Source organism: Kryptolebias marmoratus, linkage group LG22 (assembly GCF_001649575.2).
Source record: "Kryptolebias marmoratus isolate JLee-2015 linkage group LG22, ASM164957v2, whole genome shotgun sequence".
Taxonomy (NCBI): domain Eukaryota; kingdom Metazoa; phylum Chordata; class Actinopteri; order Cyprinodontiformes; family Rivulidae; genus Kryptolebias; species Kryptolebias marmoratus.
Window position 1 is genome coordinate 17,614,648 of NC_051451.1, and position 20,358 is coordinate 17,635,005.

The 20,358-nt window shown below is 42.1% G+C and overlaps 1 protein-coding gene across 4 annotated transcripts; it reads right to left on the reverse strand.

Annotated features, from left to right (window-relative positions):
• Positions 1 to 1,008: 1,008 nt before the first annotated feature.
• Positions 1,009 to 20,017, reverse strand: pibf1 (progesterone immunomodulatory binding factor 1). 4 transcript variants are annotated; one of them, XM_017432577.3, is made up of 18 exons: positions 19,498 to 20,013; positions 19,071 to 19,171; positions 18,633 to 18,831; positions 18,396 to 18,515; positions 17,408 to 17,541; positions 15,979 to 16,087; positions 15,768 to 15,887; positions 15,602 to 15,663; positions 15,336 to 15,461; positions 14,942 to 15,040; positions 9,728 to 9,959; positions 8,366 to 8,516; positions 8,125 to 8,215; positions 7,433 to 7,535; positions 3,963 to 4,093; positions 2,784 to 2,868; positions 1,448 to 1,627; positions 1,009 to 1,200 (listed from the first exon to the last, which is right to left on the reverse strand). In XM_017432577.3, exons 1-18 carry the CDS (start codon positions 19,762 to 19,764, stop codon positions 1,147 to 1,149), a joined length of 2,364 nt encoding a protein of 787 aa, XP_017288066.1. In that variant the 5' UTR covers positions 19,765 to 20,013; the 3' UTR covers positions 1,009 to 1,146. The 4 variants fall into 4 exon arrangements, with proteins under 4 accessions (XP_017288066.1, XP_017288075.1, XP_037829510.1 ...); XM_017432586.3 differs by having other exon boundaries at positions 9,728 to 9,893; positions 19,498 to 20,012; XM_037973582.1 differs by lacking the exons at positions 1,009 to 1,200; positions 1,448 to 1,627 and having other exon boundaries at positions 2,823 to 2,957; positions 19,498 to 20,017.
• Positions 20,018 to 20,358: the final 341 nt, after the last annotated feature.

A 20,358-nucleotide genomic window follows, 5' to 3' on the forward strand; every position in this document is an offset into this window, starting at 1 on the left:
AGTCAAATTTACATATATTAATTTCAAATTTGGTGTGGTGGTAGCTGAGAGTTATTCACAACACAAACTGATTGTGACATCTTGTGATATTGCATAACATTTAGAAGGTTGGAACAAAACAGCTACAACTCCACCAGCTTTCAACATAAGATGATGTTAGTCTAAAACTCTGGCATGAAAGGCGGTGGGTGATATGCATTCTTTTGAGGAACGCCAGGCCTTTAATTTATATTTGGCTCTGCTTGAACTTCTGCTCCCACTGATTTGGTAAGCGATTTCCATTAAATAAAACTTTATTTGGAACTGAAAATAATGAGAATACAAAAAAAATCCTACATTTTGTACCAAGTAAAATATATATTTTTAATCCTATGTCTGCATCTCTATTTGGTTAAACTCCAGCTGCTTTATTTTTTTTTCAAAACTAACCTCGAACTTCAGTGGTTCATTTCCTCGGCGCCACATGGACCATTTTAAATGACAACGATATTGATAGTAATGTGGGAGTCTGGAATTTTAATTTTTATTAACGTAACATTTTGACGCGACGAGCTAGATGAAAAGAAATCCGAGAAATATCTGACCATGAACTTGCTTATAAATTTATTAGAGGAAGATAAAAAAAAAAAAAAAAAAAAGACAAGGTTGTTTTACAGAGGCCATGTGGCCGAGTTTAATACGACACCAATAAGAACATGGACTTAAATGATAAAGGTATGTCTACTATGTCTATATTTAAAGCCAAAGAGCTTCAGCTCGTGCAAATCAAAGTCTAAGGTTTCTGCTGTGTTGTTGGTCTGTAGCAACCACCGTGTGTACGCCAGAAAAAGATGAGGAAATAATGATAGACAGACCCAATAAAACCGACCACTGGCAAGAAAAAGGGATTTTTGGGCAGACAGTTAGCAGGGAATGCGTACCCTTTCGACAGTAATACCTCCGCCTTCAAACCAGGATGAACAGAATTTATCTTCTCAGTGAAATTTAGACAGAACACCCAGACAAAGACACTTTTTTAAAAACATAATTTAGTATTTAAAAAGTTTGTCAGATGTGGGAAAACAAGGAGTAATTCACATGTTTAAAATACAATGAGAAAAGCACAGTTGTTAAAGATCCAAGTGAGCACAGCGGTGATGCAAATGCTCATTTCGGTTTCTGCTTTAGCTTCTGGTGCCAGTCAGGAACGTCCTTTTTGGTCTGAAAACAAAAAAAAAACAGAGGGCGGCGAAATGAGAAAGCTCAGGGCAGCAGGGGGTGTCCACATCTACTGGAGCTAAAACGTTCTACGGTGTCTCGTGTGACTGCTATGTAAAAAGCTCACCTGAATCTAGATGACAAGAAAAAGGCGATTATTAATTTATTGTTCCCTTTGTGTGAACTTCTGTCCTGGCAGGTTCAGTTGGTGTGACTCATTAAATAAAAAGAGGGTGTGGTCGACACTTACAAAAACAGTTGGTTTGGGCTTGTTTGGTGATTCGGCCTCTGCAGTCCTGTTGATACGTTTGGACTGCTGCTTTCCTGTTCCTGAGGTCCGCGACCCACTTTTATTAGTTTCGGACGAGTTCAGAGCCTCTCCCTGTCTGGACCGCATGCTGATTAGAACCTGCTTCATCATCGCCAACTCCTGGTGAATCACACGTTTTATTGTAAATATAAAAAAAAAGATGGAAAGACAGAAGGTAAAACAATAAATAGGAAAGTATAAAAAAATGACTGGGAGTCAGATTGTGTTGGTGGAGTTCAAAAGGGACTGTTGTCTAAAGACATTTAATAAATTAATCTTAATTCTTATCATATTTGCTTCAAAACGTCCGTTTTCAAGAATCTGGTATGGGACAGGTCGCAGTAAAGTTCAACCAGCTCAAGGGTCTGCAGCGGTGGTAGCAGCGGGACAGAGGGGCAACTGCGGGCCGTCCACGGGTCCATTTAGCACATCTGAGGACACGAGCCCCGGCATGTCACACACACGCACTCACATACACATCCTAATGGCATCCCAAACAGCCAAGCAGGGGAACAGCTGGCTATGACTGTGCACATACTCACAAAGCAAGCGGCCGGGCTGGGGACACACTCCGATGTGTGCTCTAACACACATTTACTCACGCAATCTCAAAAGGAGAGCATTGCGACATGGGAAAAATGGAACGTATCCGGAGCGATAAGGAAACAATTAGTCAAACTTATCCATAAGCTGATAAAGAGAAACCAGATAACAAACTACCTTAAAAGTCATAACCTTTTTCTTCATTTTTTTTTTTAAGGCAAAGAATTGTTCCCAAATGTGAGAACAAGTGTTTTGTTTTAGATCATATTAAAAGACTTCCAGGTTTGGGGGCTGTGGAGAAAACATTCAGCAACATCACCCTCAGCTAGTAGATATTCTTTGACAAGACGAGCAAATTAATCCAAATCAAACAGCTTACTAGTAAATGATCAAGAATGATAAAAATAATGAAGTGTAAAAAAAAAAGTCCCACTTGGCTGTTAGATTAGCAATTAGAGCAGTATGAGATTTTATTTGTATAAAAGGGAATAAGACCCACAAACATTTGCTAGTTTTAGCTTTATAAAGGAGAAAATTTGTTTTTTTCTTACTTTTATGTGGTAAAATATAAAATATATTGAATTTCTTAAATAATGGCCCAATAAACCAAGCAATCTGTGTATTTTTGGGATGATATAGTTGGGATGGAACCCAAAGTTATTAGGGAAACATTCAGCAGGGGAAAATAATTACGTGGGACAGGAACAAACTTATTCGTCACCCTCGCTTGTACCTCTCTGTTGCTGAGAAGCCGCTCCAGGTCGGCCGCCATGTCGTTTTTCACCTGTTGCAGAGCGTTCCGCTCTTTCCTCAGAGAACTGGGGTGACACGGGAAGAGAGGCGAACGTCAGGCCTTGAACAAACACCGTGAAGCCATTACGTTTACGGCAGATTCTTCCCCGATGTGCTGCTGTGGGACAGAGTTCTGTGAAAGCTCGGGGCCGTGATTTACTGCTCAGTGATTTATGGGATCCTTTAAAACATTCTTTATGCAGCAGATGTGTGCACCGATAATTACAGTACATTTGATTTTTTTTTTGACAGGGTGAAACAAGGGTAGAGTCATAGGTGATAGTGTAGGAATGATTTTTTTATACCATTTATGTGTCAGACTGTAAGTAAGGAAACAAGTAACAGTAACATACACGAGTTAGTCTGAAGCGCACAATTTAGTGGTCAAAAAAAAAAAAAAAGAAATAAACAGCTGCACAAATTATAAACACACCATTCATAAATTTCCTAAATATTAATAGAAAAAACACTCTACAGAAATGTAAAAACATTCTTTCCTGTGGCTGCAAAGCAAGCCAGGACTTGTAGCAGGAGACTTTAAAGTAAAACTATACTGAATCAATCATAAAAGTACAGACACTCTCACTATGGTTCACTGAAGAATTTGGGGAAGAAAAAAAAAAAAAAGAAGATTTAAACGTTTTCTATCAGAGAAACTTCAGCAAACATAAAATGACAAATCTCCTGTGAGCTGCATCTCTGCTGGTAACAGATAGTCCTGCACAGCCACAGGGAAACTTCAATATTCCTGACAGATGTAAGAAGGCTTGAGAAGCTTGATAACATTTAGAATATATATATATATATATATATATATATATATATATATATATATATATCTCCCCCTCCTCTGCTGCTTGCCCCAGGTGAGCGCTCAGCGGTAGTGAGCAGCAAGAGAAAACCTGCAGTATGCATATTTGTCAAGAGGGCAAAAAAACCCGGAGATTTAGGTCAGTGCCAGGCTGTCAGGCAGTTACTGGGCATAAAAAAAATAAAGATTGAGAAGGACAGACGATGACAGGAAGGGAAAAGGATAAGACAGAGAGAGTCATCCAAGGACAGAAATGTATGGTGAGATATTAAACCGATTATATTAACTGGCAAGCAAGACGGTGTGTACCTGACATCGTCCTCGAGAGAGGAGACACGCTCCTTCAGCCTGCTGATCTGTGTGTCTCTGTCTTTCACCGTCTCGATCAGATAGCTGTGAGGCTGCTGCGTCTGCTGCAACAGTTGGTTGGCCGTGGATAGCTACGGAACGACACACGCGAAACGTTGAAAAACGACCAAATCTGATATTAGGATCTGGTGTTACCGTTAGGGAATGATCCTCTACAGCTGTGGTCTCCAACCCTGGTCCTCGAGGGCCACCATCCTGCATGTTTTACTTGTTTCCCTGCTCCAACACACCTGATTCAGTGGTTAAATCACTGCTTTGTGTTCTGCAGAAGCCTGTTAATCAGCCACTGATTCAGATCAGGTGTGTTATTGCAGGATGGTGGCCCTCCAGGACCAGGATTGGAGACCACTGCTCTACAGTAACTTAGTGAAAATATTCAATTATCCGTCAATAACGTCCATGATAACAGACCCAAAAATATTTGTTTCTTATCTTATTATAAAGAGCAATAAAAGGTAGGGTTTTATTAATGCATATCTTTATTGCCGGTCGTCAAAAGGCCATCTTGTGCAACATCATGAGAGTTTAAGCTCAATTTTATTTTCAAGGCTTGACCAAAACTGCTACAACTCCATCATCATAAAATTAATTTAGTCTAAAACTCATGAAGGCTGTGGGTAATACAAGTTCCTTCGAGGAATCCTTGGAATTAATTTATTTATTGAGAGCATCTATAGTATCAGTCATTCTTAAAATCAGCAAAACGGATAAGGTTCAGGTGTTACACATTAAACCGCTTTTACAGCTGGCTGGTGAGTGAGCAGAAGTGGGTGGTGGTGGTGGTGGTGGTGGGGGGTGAGGACAACAGCGAGTTAGTCAGGGCGTTTGTGTGTGCGGTTAGGTGGTTAACACCCTGGCTTCTTCCAGTGAAAAGAGAATGCAATTTTTCACTCTTTTCTTTCATACCCGATGAATCATGAGGTATTCGGGACGAGCGCCAGTCAATCACGCCTGACAGTTGAAAGGCTGGCTTACTTAGTCCTCGGCTCTGCCCAGCCACCTTCCTGCTGGCTTGCACAACCTCTCTCATTCAGACTTTCACCAGGCGGAGGAGGAAGGAGCGAGCCTGAGAGGCTGCCGAAGCCGCCAGTCTCATCGGTTTCAGCCCTCATTGGGGCGGCTTTAAATGCCGACGCACGAGTCGCCAACATGTGCCGCCAACATGTGCCGCCGGAGAGTCACTCAAAAGGGAAAAAAAAACCAAAACAAAACCGCACACACCCAAAATTAAACTGTACGTACTGTACGTGCACACGATGTGCCAAACACAACAAAAGCTCAATGACTGGCGGGGTGGATTGTTTGTAAAGCGAAGAGCGCTTCAGTCACGGTTTTTGATTCTTTTTTTCCAACGAGTCAACAACTGTGACAGGTACCAAGACTAACTTAATGCTCTCAAACAAGCCGTCATTGTCCTGGCTGGTTAAAAAAACCCATCAGAATCTTAGTGATGAGAGCCAAGGTGAGCGAGTTCAATGCAGAAGCAGAAACACTTGGAAGCATTCGTTTCAAATAAATGACATCGGTAGCTTTTTTGTTTGTTTCAGCTTTGAACAAAGTGAACCAAATTTTAAAAAAATTAAGCCTGAATCAGCAGTTTCTCAAAGCTCTGGGCTGACCGGCTGGTTGTTCCGAAGATCTTGGAGAACTTCCCACGGTTCTTCGGTAGATTTAGGATGCCTTTATGTAATCGCAGACTGATGCAACAGCGGGATAATCTGTGGCTGACATAACATCTGTGGCAGGACCTGCTGCTCTCCGACTCGCTCGGGATGTCTCATACTCTCCGTCGTGCTACGACTTGTTAAGGCTCTTTGATCTTTTAACAATTACAAAAAAACAAAACAAAACAAGGGTACCACAACCGGGGATCAATTTCACAAGCTTTCTTCGTCTTCCAAGTGTGGTTTAATTAGGTTCTGCAATTATGACTGCTAACCAACAGGCCGCCAGCTGGTTTCGAAACGAGTTTGCTGTGTAAATACGCGAGCGGATTCTGTTAAAAAGCAAACATTCTTGTATTTCAATAAATGCAAATAATGTTGACAATAAAGTGAACACTGGGGGTACGCAAAGCAAAACATTACACTGAGGGAATCTCATAAACTTGACTCCTCCTAATGCTTTCATAGATATATTATCTGAATGAAAGAAAGAAAGATAAAAGTTTTGTCTTTATTAAATTCAGTTTGCAAGTAAACACCGGTGATATTATAAATTCTAAAAATAGCCTGCATCCTGGTTCGCTGTTGATTGACACCTCACCTGGAGTTCTGTCACGTCCGTGTGCAACAACAACAACAACAAAAGCCCGCGCTGCAGGAGAGCACGCGCACCTCCTCAGCTGTGTTTACATCGAGCCACCTGCGCTCGTTGAGGTCTGATTCTTCCCACAGCCGAGGAAATTCCGAATCAAAAGCCAAGCATTCCTTGAAGGAATGCACATCGCCCGCCACCTTTAATGCCAGCGTTTCAGACTAAAATCATCTCATGATGAGAAATGTTATTAGGTTATGGTCAAACCTGGAAAACAGCTTTAAGCCCAGTGTTGTGATCGTGCACGATCTGTTAGCACTTGGTGCACGTGCTGGAAATGACTCTCAGCTCCTGCCACACTTTTTTATGTTGGCTAAGACTGCTTTGCTGTGGGCGGCCATCTTGAATCGGGTTGACTCCTAAAAGTTAACCATTTGTAGATTTGTCAACGCAGCGTTTCCTTTCTGAGAATTTCATTGAAATCTGTTCAGTGGGTCAGGAGGTATTTCGATAACTGTACAGACTGGGGAACACACACACACACACACAGAGACCTGAGCAAAAACATTATCGCTCTTCCTTTGCCTTCAGTAGCAGGCAATGAAGAGATGCTGCTTCAGTGTGCAAAAATGTCTACAGCGAGCCCTTTTTTTAGCAAATGGCCAAACACACGTCGAGACTAAGGGAGGCATTGTGTCAATGAGACAGCTGGAGCCACCTACAAACATTTTACAAAAACAACAACATGCTACAACTACGGCAAAGAAGTGGATACATTTCCTGGCGGGTAAATGTCTGTCCGTGTCTGCAGCGCTTTACCACAGCAGTGTTGTGTTAATTGAAGCAGGCAAATGGTGTGCAAAGAAAGTAAAACCACAGAGTTTCGCTCCCCTTTACGGATGCTTCCATGAGCTGGAGGTTAAAGCTGCTCGTAATAAATCACCGTGACTTTGAAGCCGCGGAGCTGCTATAATCTGAATTACTGTGGGAGAGCGGTGGTGGTGGGAAAACAAGTGTGTTCGGCATGTGTGGACTTGTCTTGTTTTAATGAAAATTAATAATACATGAAATTGGACCCTAAATGCTGATCATCTAGATGCAGACACACACACCTGGGTGCTGTGTGTGTGTGTGTGCCCGCCCGGTGCGTGTACCTCCTGAGACATTTGTCCCGCTTGCGACTTGTGTCCCTCCAGCTCCCTCCTCAGCGCCGTGTTCTGCCTCTCGAGCTGCAGCACCCTGCGGGCCAGGTGAACGCTGCGGAGCGACCGAACAGACAGGGTTGTTGAAATTTCCAAAACATGACAACATGGACAAGATCGCACATGCGTCTGCTTCCACGTTATTTCTTCCAAAGTTTATGTCACTGCACCGGTGGGATAAGTTGGCGTTCACAGCTGCACAAACACGTTTCCAAACAATTATTTTACGTGGAAGGATGGCGGACCTTCTTATCTGTCAAGAACACAAACTGCAATTATATAATAACTGTAATTTTGAAGGAAAATCTGGGCGGAATATTGACTGAATGCTTCTGGAAAGGTCAAAAGAGAACGAAAGGTGACAGCAATGCACACGGGTTTTTAGGAGATGCTTAAAAGGTGTCTTGTGTATAAAAAACAACAAAAAAGAGCCTTCCATGCAAAATCAGTGGGCATATTTCTGCCTAAATCCACCAGGAAATAATCAAAATGCTTGCGTCGCTAATAAAGGAGGTGAAAAAGAACAAAGAAATGAAAGGTGCAGGTTTTTAAACTGAATTTGAAGATCTTTTAAGTGGTTGAAAAGGAAGCTTTTTAACAGGAAGCAGCGCAGTTTGTGAAACGTTTTCGGCGCCGTACGCTACCTCTGTTTCAGTCTCCGCTTGGCCGTTGTAGGGACATTTGCTCCGTAGCCGTATGAGAACAGAACTCTCTCTGCCTCCTCCTCGTCCTCAACTGGCCACGGACAGACAAGCAAAGAGAACAGAAATACGCAGGAACATTTTCACCAACGTCTGACTGATCTTGTCCTCTTTATGTGAATCAAGCAGCTCAGTACAGTATGACGGGACACCCCCCCCCATGGAGCTAATTCTGTGCTCTTACTTTCGGCTGCCTGCATGGTGACCTGGTCCAACTCCTGCTCGAGCTTCTCATACGTCTCCAGACGAGATGCCCACTCGGCATTCTGAGCCTGAAGCTCGGCCGCCCGCTTCTCGGATGACGTCTGCAGCCTGTAAAACTCCTGAGTGAGGAGCTGGGTGACGAAAGAAAGAAGAGGAGAAAAAAACAAACAAACAGTTAAACCGTGGAGTGAATTCATGAATGGTGGAAAAGATTGTTGCAGCATTTTGTTTTAGATCATTTCTGTATGTATTTATTATAATTTAATGTGCAATTTCTAAATTAGAAGATGATTATTTTTTTATTTTTATTATTCCACTTAAAAAAACACTAATTTACTGGGAAAAAATGTATGTGAAAATAAAAAAGGAGAAAAAAAAATGCTCCAAAAGCTCCCCAATGTAAAACACTCTCCTCCAAATGAAACCAAGGCATGGTAAAAATGCTAAATATATTGTTTTATTACTTAATGAGATGCTTGCAGAGAGATTTTCCTTGAAATATCATTATGAAAAAAAAGAAGCATTTTGGAAAAATCCATCCAAACTCAGAGGACAAAAATAATTAAAAAAAAAGAAAAAAGAAGAATTTTCTTCTCTGTTTATTTCTGCATTAACAACGACCAATGAACACATAACCTGCTGTGAACAGTTTTAGGTGATACAATTTGACTGATTATTTTCCGGATGATATCCCGGACAGCGAAAATCAGAGCGAAACGACGTTCGGATGACGTCAGGCAGAAATAGTCATTTTGTGTTTTTGCCCGACGCTGTAAAAAAACATTATCAAACAACGAACCGAACAGCAACAGCTCGGCTGTCATCTCAGAAAGCCTGCGCATTTAGACGGTTAATAAAAAGCGCAATAAATGTGTCACTCAGGCGAACCTGAAACATGTTCATGTCTGAGCAGCGATATAACTCAAGTCACTCAGTGGATTTATGATTTTTACAAAAAAAAAAAAAACCTCAGCCGACCTGCTGACGTCCTGTTTGTTGCTCGGCTGCGTGTTTATTTGCACATCAAGGGAACCACGTGGAAGGACGCATCGTAACGCTGGGTTTAAATATAGTTACTGAGAGCTGTCCTCTCATGTCTTCAAGTGAGCCGTTGGTTTCTCTCGGGAGACGATGAAAATACGATGGCATTGTCAGACAGCGGGCAGAAGCTGCTGCTCAGCTGCACTGAAGCAGCTTTTATTTGTTTACTTGGATCAGATGCTGAGAAATAAATAAAAAAAATAGTAATAAAAAGCAAAGAAAAGCAGCATAAAGCTAGGTGTTGATGCCAGCTCAAACAGAGCGACACACTTCTGGGTTGTTGTGTTTGTTGTCCGAGTACCTCCAGTTTCTTCTGTTGTTTCTCGCACTCGAGCTGGCACTGGCCCAGAGCCTTCGCCGTCTCCTCCTTGAGCATTTGAGCTCGCTCAGCTTCGAAGGAGCGCAGCTTGGCCTGGTTGGACAGCTCCGCGACCCGGCTGTCGGCGCCCAGCTGGAGCTGACGAAACCTAGGAGAGAGGACGGACAGGCGAGCGCAGGAAGTCACCCACGCCACGACGCAACTGGAAGTGGGGCTGACCGAAAAAGTGAAATCAATTTGTGCAAACAAAATATTTATCAATGTTTAAAAAAAAAAAAAAAAGTGTGGGGTGCATCTCATACAGAAGGCTAACTCAATCATCAGGTTTTGTCTGAGCAAAAAAAAAAAAAAACCTTTACGTAAAATAGATTGGCATCAAAAAGGTGATAAATAAGACTAGAAATGGGTGTAAAATTTTGATTATCTTGTGTGCTTTGCGCAGTATTCAGTTTACGAGAAGACCTGAACGGGCATTTAACAGTTTGGCAACTTGAAAACGAACGGCATCAGATCTCCAAGAGGGAAAGCCAAGTCCTAAATTATTTCAGCATTTCTCAACATCGCCCGAAGCAGTGCTTAACCTCGTTTTATCTTTCCTGATTCTACTTGGCAGGAACAGAAAGTTTCTGTTCAACCATTTAGTAAATTTATTTAAAAAAATAAATAAAAAAAGTAAGAACACATCCTTCACCTCGCTTTATCACAAGATGCAAAGGCAATAAATAAGCAGCTGAAATGATGCTGCTTTCTTGTATTTACATTCCTTTATTGATTTTATATTATAAATATTTTTAAAAAGTCATGTTTTTCCAGAAGTCATTCATTAGTCGAATAAACTCTACATATTTTATTTAACAAATAGGAAACATTTCTCATTTTGTCTGTCTTTTATTCGGCTACATTTAAACTATACTTTAGGTTGGAACGTTATTTAAATGACAAAAAACTACAATCTGAAGAGAAGAGTTATAAATTAGAGATACAGCGTTTTAGAATAAAATGTGTTTGAATGATGAGTCCTGAATGATTTGAAGATTACTGAAGAGCTGAAACAGCATTGGTTAAGCTAAAAGAAGCAGAACACCAGCTAAAAGCTAAAAGGAGCAAAACACTATAGTTAGAAGGGTAGCTGGAAGTATCAAAAGGCTAGCTAACAGCTAAAAATTACCAGAAGGTTAGCTAACAGATAAATATCCCAAGGCTAGCTAAAAGCAGCATAACTGTAGCTAAAAGCTCAAAGTAGCAGAACTGTAGCTAAAAGCTAAGAGTAGCAGAACTGTAGCAAAAAGCTAAAAGTAACAGAACTGTAGCTAAAAGCTAAAAGTTGCAGAACTGTAGCTAAAAGCTAAAAGTAGCAGAACTGTAGCTAAAAGCTAAAAGTCACAGAACTGTAGCTAAAAGCTAAAAGTAATAAAAAGCAGTTTAACATTTTGAAAAGTATAAAAGTTACAGAAGCCAAATGTCACAGCGCCCATCTCCTGAATGAGATGAACGTTTTGATATGTGAACAGCTAAAATGACAAAATATGCAGAAGCTGAATGCTGAATCGAAATTCACACAGCTAAACCTTAAGTTGACGTAAAACTGACTTTAAAACCAAACCGTTCTGTAGCGGATATAAAAGCGCCACGATTTTAAAGCTCAGTGGTTGCTCTGAAGCACGCAGCCCCAAATGCTATCAAGCCATGGTGGATGGTTGGATAATATTAATAACTCTCGATTACAGCTGACCTGATAAGATTTCATCACCTACAGTGAGCAGGCTTGAGCTATGTGCTCACAGGGACAGACATGTACACATGGTTGACATTTTATTCCTTCTTTTATAAATGGCAGCTGCCATCTATAAGCAAAGAAGCCATTTTTTTTAATAAAAAAGAAGGAAAAAAAGATCTAGATTCTTTTCTTTTTTGTTTGTTTTAGAGGCGTGTCATCCGTCGTGTTGTTTCCTTGTCATTTTAAATGTCACAATTAATGGCAAAAGCTGCAGCGATACTTGTGCTCGAGGCAATTTGTCACAGTTACTTTTAGTTTGCTTTACAGATGAAAGTGAAAACACTTTATCTTTTAGATGATTTGATGACAGTAAACGGTCTGTTAGTTTGTATTTGGGGGGAAAAAAAAAAAAAGAGCAGGGAGATTCAAGCTGGCCCTCGGCGCCTCAATCATCTGACGCCATTTCGAGCTCGTCCTCCTCGTTCTTCGCCCCAAAAATAGAGGCATGCGCAGGGTTAGGGGTTAAGGGCTCGAGGCTAGCATCTGTCGTTGCTGGCTCGCGATGCGATGCAGAGAAGGAATGCGATCGCGCCAGAGAGAGTGAAATGTGTGTGTGTGTGTGTGTGTGGAAACGCCAACAGCTGGTAGTTTGGATTTGGACAAATGACTGGTATGTAGCGGTAACCCAGGACAGGAACGCTACGACTACTGCTACTGCTGCTGCTGCTGCTCCTGCTGCATATCTGTGCTTCTGGACCGCCCTCAAAAAAATGTCAAATATAAGGAAAACAACAAATACCAAGACGATCTAAAGTATTTCATGCGGTGCTTAATTTTAATCAAACATGCCTGTTTCTAGATCGCCAATCGAAACTCAGAGTTTGTTCATTTTAACACAAATTTTATATATATGTAACATAAGTGTACCACAAGTACAGCATAAAATCAGAAAGGTGAGTGACTTGTGTGATCAGGAATAAAATACAAGTTTAAATGAAAATTTTAGCATTCCTTCCATGCCAGAGTTATGGACTATGTCCACCTTATGCTGAGAAATGATCGTTGATGCAGTTTTGGTCAAACACTAAAAATAACGTTATAAGTATCTCATGGTGGGGATGTCACGCTCAGAGTATGTATTAGAAATGACTCTCAGCAACTACCACACCTAACTGTAGGTCAACATCTGTAAAACTCACAGAGCTACGGCTTTTTGTGTCTCTTAATATTATGTAACCCTGGCGGCCATCTTCAATTGGGTGGCTCCAGATGTTAGTCAGTGACAGTTGTGCATTCAGTGATTAGTCCCTGAAAGTTTCATTGAAATCTGTCAAGTGGTTCATGAGATATTTTGCTAACAAACAGACACGTGAACACGCACACTGAGACGGGCAAAAAACATTATTGTACGTCTTTGCCATTCGGCAGTAGGTTTATAATATATATATATATATATATATATATATATATATATATATATATATATATATTTTTTTTTTGTGCTTCTGTGTGAGTTTGTTGCAGACTTAAAAGAAGTCCTGGAAGGCCGCGACCCAGAGGCACCTTTTGAAGCTACACTGGCATGAAAATTGTTGCCTGCGGGAGTAACTGACGCAAAGAAACATTACCTTCAAATACCTCTACAATGGCAGCCAAAAATAAACAAATAAATCAAATCAGCTATTTAAAAAAAAAAACATTAGCCACTTAGAGAAGCAGCTCTTTTCTTGGTTTGCGCTCAGCCGTGGCTGAAAGGTCAGACGCTCGTGACGGCAGACGAACTTTCCTGGCATTAATCAGGGCTTCAGGAAACTCAGGCTCCTGCGCGCCCGCCCGGTCCCCGGAGCTGCAGCCAAGTGTTTATCTGATCTTTAGGAAGACACAGGAACCCCGAGCCGGCCGCGCCCACAACATTCACCAGTGACAGCCTCCAGCAGGCTCACACACACACACACATCGGCGTTGGCCCGGGAACCGTTTCTTTTAGGGAAACTCGGAATCAATCGCACTTGTTTGGATTGAGCCACCCTGACGACATGTTACTCCATCAGCCACCATCAGGTGCTTGGGTGTGACGACGTGGCCGAATGTGAAGTTGGCCTCAGTTGCCTTCAGGTGCAGTCTGTTTATGTCGTATAAAGGAGGTATGCTGCTTTTAATTGCGGCAGTTGTCGTTGGAATTTTTCCTCCCGGGTCAAATAAGTTCTCAAATGTCGTTACGTTTGAGGGGAAAAACAAAAAAACACACACAACACTACCTCATTCGCTGGTAGGAAAATTTTCCATATATATATATATATATATATATTTATGGCAGTGAATAAAATTGGAATTAAGTTTATTTTAAATCAGTGAATAAAAGCAACTTTTCATAATTAATGCCGAGGTTCTTTTTATCGCCCACCATCAAAGGAGAAGGGGTGATAATGTTTTTGCCCGTGTCTGCGTGCATGTGTCTGCGCCTTGAGCAGCGTATCCCATGAGCCAGTGGGCTTCTTGGAATGAAATTCATAGAAAACAACTTGCTGGACGACCGTCTGCAGCTGGATAACTTCTGAAGTCAACCCAACTCAAGATGGAGGCCACAGCTAATCGATATCAGCCGACACAAAAGGGTCAGCGTTCAGCAGACTTTACAGATGTTGTGCTACGATTGGATGTGGTCGTAGGTTATCGTCATCTCCATTTATGTTTTCTGTCGCATGAGATAAAGCTGGAAGTCGTTTACAAGGTTTGAACAAAACGGCGAGAACGCCGTTCGTTCTCAACCCGAGACGGTTCCAGCTGAAAGTGACGGGCGATTTAATTCCTAAAAAGGAATGCTAAGCCTCTAATTGTGCTTTTCGCTTTTAGCAGTTTTGCCTGTGACGGGCGCTACGAGGGGTCATCTGGAGCCACGTTTAAAAGGTCAGTTCAGTCGACGGAGGCGGTCCGAGAGCCTCCTTGCAACGAGCGCCTAATCCTAAACCAGTTCCGCGTGTTTCCGCAGAAAACAAGTTGGCAGCCAGGAAAACTGGTTCCAGCGGAGGACAAATTCTTAGCTGGTTTAGAGCCGACGCTCTCTTATCGTCTTTAACAGTGCGTGAGTCGCTTTGACACCAAAACGACTCAAACGTTGTGAGACAGAACAGAACCTACGCAGCATGGCGTTCAGGGACTGCAGAGGACTTGTGAGGAGATGTAATAAAGGTTGTTTACTGTGCTCAACAATGCATTTTTGTGGTGACAAAGCTTTTTTTTTCCCAGGAATCATATTAAAAATGCCAAAGGTAATAAAGAGGTTTTTAAGTGAATCTGAAGTGGCTTTTTAGAAAAATAACCTGACTTGTTGCACAAAATTGCACAAAATAACAAATTAAAACTAACATAACCTGAATTTTCTAGCAGTAAAGCGGCTCAATCCTCCGACTGACTGAAAGCGCCGTATTCTGCGCGTGCGCCTTGTTCACATGCGCGACCGCCTGCCAGGTGAGACTCACTGTTCCAGCAGTTGGTCGTATCTGGACTGAGCGTCTCTCTCCGCGGCGGCAGCTCTGTCTTTCTCCAGAACGGCGTTGTCTCTCGCCTCGCGTAAATTCCTGGTTGAATAAACACGCACGGTTAAAAGGAAGCAGGACAACAAAACAAAACAAAACAAAAAAAACGTTCACCCTTGAAGCAATTTGAACGATACTAGAATGGGGTTTATGCAAAACCAGCTTATTGTTTTCAAGGTTATTAGTTCTTTTTGGATCGTTACAAATACCAGAAGGAAACTTTGACAATTTATCTTTTCATACACAGCGAAGATCAACATATCAGGTATTCAGTCCCACAGATGTAAACTTGTAGTTTGAATAAAACGAAGTATTAGTAGTTTGCAGTGTCTGATACCTGTTCTCCCTCTCATACATCTCTCTGGAGGTTCTCTGCAGGTTCTCGATCTCCTGACTGGTTTTCAGCCTGATGTTCTCCAGCTCCTCTCTCAACTTGTGCTCATACTCCAGCTTATAGTGGTCTCTGCAGAAGAGAGAGGGCAGAAAACGGACAAAAGCAAAGACGTGGGGACAGATTGTTGGAGTTGGAAGCCGGGCATTAGTTAGTTAGATCTCGGGAAAAATGAACTGTGGATGTCTGGAGTGGAAATCGCAGATTCTGACCTGGATGCTACATATTTTTCGTAGGCCTCCTCCCGGGCCTTCTTGCTGTCTTCTAATTGTACCTGGACCACAAGAACAAGTATTAGGAACAAACCGGGCTACGACCTCCTGCTTCTGAACGTCTCACTTAGCAGACAAAGCTGCCATCCGGTGGACTGTTTGGGACCTGCAGCCTCTCGAGGCGGTCTTCTTCGTGCGCACAGCGAACGCTGAGCTCCAGGTTCTGCCTGTGGAGGTACTCCTTGTCCTTCTGCAGCAGGGTCGCCGACTGCTTCAACGTCGCCACCTGCAGGGCGAGGAAGTCACAGCTGAGCCTGGGCGCTTCGGCGCTCGCCGAAGACGTCACCGAGTGTGTGGAAGCGTTTGTGCGATCGCACCTCGTTGCCGAGAGCGTCTCTCTCTCTGGTCAGGGCAGCATGGGCCAGGTCGACAGCGGCGAATCGCCTCCGTAGGTCCTTCAGCTCGTCTTCGAAGTTATCGCGCTCGCTGTGAAGCGCAGAGACATGCAGCCATTAAACACCAGCTAAAACTCCACTTCATCATTTCTGCTGATGATTTAATGAAGAAATCAGGGAAAGTGATGCTTAAAATAACACAAACCATCTGGAAAACACGTGCTGAATAAATGTACTCCTTCATGTAAAAGAAGAAGTGCCATTTTTAAGTTTTATTGTGCATCTAAGCTATTTAATTTGTGTGTGTTGTGACCAGGGGTGGAAAAAATGGTTTTCCGGCCACTCAAATATTTTACCAGCCACTATTTTTTGTTGTGACAAAAAGTAATTTGATGTTGATGATGGAGGTGGGTGGAAGCAGTTGTGGTGCCCTACAAGCTGAACAACACCTCTTTCTGGACACTGCATGGAAATAACTATTCCTCTCATCATGGACAACAAGTCCTGTGAATTTGGAGACATTTGTTCTTTTTTTGCAAAAGTTACCAGAGGGAACCAAATATTTCAGCCGTCTGAAATAATCGGTTCCCCCTCTAAAACATGGGACAAAAATAATTTACCAAAAAGTCCTTAACTGGGTTTATTCCTCTCATCATGGACAACAAGTCCTGTGAATTTGGAGACATTTGTTCTTTTTTTGCAAAAGTTACCAGAGGGAACCAAATATTTCAGCCGTCTGAAATAATCGGTTCCCCCTCTAAAACATGGGACAAAAATAATTTACCAAAAAGTCCTTACCTGTGTTTATTCCTCTGTATTATGATATTATTAGCACATTTTATTTTTAAAAGAATGTTTTTTGTTTTTTTAATGAGAAATATTTGCCCCTCTAAACAATTCTGTTAATAGATAAGTCATTATTTACGGAGACGCAGGGGGAACCGTATCTGATGGGGGAACGCGGCTCGACGTGACAGCAGCAACTCAAGCACATTGCTGCCCCCTATATGTCAAGAGGACAAATAACACCTTTTCTGTTCAAATTACCAACCCGCCACAGTGGCGTGTGTTGATCAAATTCACCCGCCACTTCAAATATGTACCCGCATTTGGCCGGTGGCGGGTGCTAATTTCCACCCCTGGTTGTGACCAACATTTGGATTAGTAGCTGTGATTTAAATACTTCTTTTTAATGTAGGTGTAATTTCCCAATGCTGATGCTTCAACGCATTTCCAAATAAAACCTAATCTCTCAAAATTTAAGGTTTTACTGACTAAATGTGTTTTTTTTTAATCAATAATAAACAAAAATAAGCAGCATTTTGCTTTTAAATCTCCTGTCAGGGGCCTTTGTGGAGCTTTTTAGTAATTTATGGTTTGAAGTGTGTTCTTGTCTCACACACACACACACCGTTTGACGTTGGGGTAGTTGTCTCGGCGATAGTCCCCCTCTTGGATCAGTTGTTTGGTGTCGGCCAGCTCCAAGGTCAGTCTCTGGCTCCTCAGCTCCAGCTCTGAGCGGAGGCGCCGCTCCTCCTCGTAGCTCTGTGTGGATCCCGTTAGTCACTCAGAGGATAATATTAATGCGACGCAAAAAAATAAATAAATAAAAAAATCTGCAACATCTCAACAAAAGCAATCGTTTAGGGTGGCTATCGAAAAAAAAAGGTCTGACAAGCTACTTCCTGTTTTTTCCAAATGTTATACAGTTTCTGCAGACTCTGAAAGCGGGAAATCTAAAGTTCCAGCGTCCTTCTGTTGTTAATAATGCTAACTCCAAACGTTTGGAATAAATAAATGCATTAAAGCAGTAATATTGTTATAAATATGTATATTTTTTAATCGAGTGTGTGATCATAATATGTTCAGAAATGGGTGTAAAGAAGGAGATCCTTTGAAAAACATGAAAAATACCTAGAGTCCCTATTCTAAGGTATTTAAAGAATACTGACTAAGTCTTCGAAATGTTCTTGAGACTCTTACACAAGTTGCCTGGCTTTATTTTTTGCCTCTATTTTGCGTCGTTATCTCATCATTGTGTCATTTATGAACACAGATTTCAGCTGACTGCGTAGCTTTTTTGTAAATCCCCAGCTTCTTTTAAACATGACGTCAGTAGACGTGTTTTTAACGGCTTAAATCACCCGCCTGCATCCCAGCTCTACACGTGGCTTTAAAATAAGCAAGTGTCTTCTCTCTTTGTTCTCAATGTTTTGGCTTTTAAAATGTCTGACTTTGTTTAAAAAGAGGGTTTGTGCTTGTTTGTTTAAATTAAAAAATACAATCCATCTGGCCAGTATTTGGGCACTAGAAGCTCATAATGTGATTTAAAAATCTCCTTGATATGAGAAGGAGGGTAACACTGAGGTGTGGTAGGAGCGTGTGTTTGTGTGCTGTACCTCCATCAAAGCCTTCATCTTGGATCTGTGTAAGTCCAGCTCCTCGGTCAGACAGCTTCTCTGCTCACTGAGTTGAGTCACTTGAGTTCGCAGGGGAGTCACGGCCTCATAGAAGCGCATCTAGACGCGGAACACAACGGAGAAAGTCACATTCGACGGCGTCAGGAGCGTGAACACCTTCACTCTCTTGCCCGTCAGCAGGGAGGTGCGGTTACAGGAACGCTCCGACGTACTTACAGCTACGTATTCCTGTATGGACACCTTATCGTCCGGGATGCCGCGGAGCTCCTGGTACCTGTCCTGGGAGATGTCCAGATCCCTGAGAGAGCGCCGCAGCTCTCCGGACCTCTCGCAGAGCTGTCGGTTAGTCTCCTCCAGCTGCTGCTGCCTGAGAAGGATGGCCTCCACCTCCTGCTTACGCAGAGCCTGCTGTTTCCTACAGTTTAGGATTTGTTTTAAAAGCTGAGCAAAACTGACACAATTGAATAAAGCAAGCATTTTAAGATGATAGATTTCTTTTAAGTTTCCTTAATTTCAAGCCTTCAGGGTTTTAAAACTACAGCAAAGGGACGAAGCTCAAAACAAACTATAGCGCAGCCTGTAAGGTAAACAAAGTTAAATCACTTTCAGTCCTGTTTGGAGGGTTTTCAGCTGCATACAGTCATTCTTTCTCACCTGTTGTCCTCCTGAGCAAGTTTGAGCTGACTGTCCAGTCTTAAGGACAACACTTGTTTCTGATGCAGGGCGTCATTGAGTTTCTCCTCCAGTTCGTCAGTCTGAAACAGAACAGAGATCATACTGACAGACACACGTACAGAAACAAAAGACAGATACTAAAAACTTCACTATTTGGCTTTCAAGGATCTAAATTTTTGTGTAATCTTTTAAAAGTATAACATAACAGTCCGGGCTTTCTGATTATGTTGATGTTTTTCTCTGGATGTGGTGGGTTCTTCAGTCATGTTGAGGAATCACTTTGTTGGTATGAAGTTGTACCATTTCAATTCATTTTCTTAACACGTCAGCACAATATAAACAAAACAACATCAACACAGTCCATCTCTCTCAGGTTTAGACCGTGAAGCACCCCCCCTTCAAATACCTTTGACATATAATCAGCCTTCAGGTTGTCTATGATGAGATTCTTTTGTGACAGCTCGATTTTTAGCAGCTGGACGGTGTGCAGCAGCTCCTTCCTCTCGATCAGCTGACGGGTCGCCTTCTGGGAGGCATCGCGCTGCTCGTCGGACGAGGACACGTCCTCGGTGGTCGGGACGGTTGTCTCCAGACTGATGTCCTCAGACTCCAGGTCCAAGGAGCTGGACACGTTGGCTGCTGTCTGCTTCAGCTGCTGCTTCTTGGGAGGCATTTTGGTCCAGTCTGGTTTGCCTCAAGAGTTCAGTCACAAAGAGGTAATTGCTACTTAAATGTTAGTTTACAGCGCCATCTCGACGAAACCATTTAAAACTGAACACCTACAAACTTATACTTAAGTAAATAAAATATACAGCTGAAGTAGCATCCAAAGTCGGACAGTAGTAGTGTACACACTGAACTGTTTTTGTTTTCAAGGGTCCCGCTTTGAGCTGCCTGCTAACCGCCAACAGTTCGACGGTTATGTGTCATCTACAACGCCCTCTAGCGGAAATTCAATGTACTGCGCTTCATTCCCCACAGTTAGAATGCAACGTCTTGCAGTACACCCTCCTAACGTAAGGGGCGCTAACACATTGAGCTCGCCGTTAATAGGTTCTTCTTCTTTCTTTGTTAGCTTTGTTTTCATCGGCAAAAAAAGATGGACAACCAAAATTAGACATGAGATCGTACACTTACATTAATCAAATTCAAAAGATATTATAATCGGTTGACCACAGCTTTTACATTATTCACGTAGCTTTGAGATAGTGAATATAAACAATATATAAAGTTTATATTACCTAAAGTAGAAAATCATCGACTTTGT

Excerpts from the sequence above, each read along its gene's own strand:
- pibf1 (XM_017432577.3), bottom strand. The coding sequence starts at position 19,764 with ATGCCTCCCAAGAAGCAGCAGCTGAAGCAGACAGCAGCCAACGTGTCC. Across the intron at positions 17,542-18,395 it reads AGATGAAGGCTTTGATGGAG|AGCTACGAGGAGGAGCGGCG; the intron begins GTACAGCACACA and ends GGATCCACACAG. Across the intron at positions 15,041-15,335 it reads ATGTATGAGAGGGAGAACAG|GAATTTACGCGAGGCGAGAG; the intron begins GTATCAGACACT and ends TTATTCAACCAG.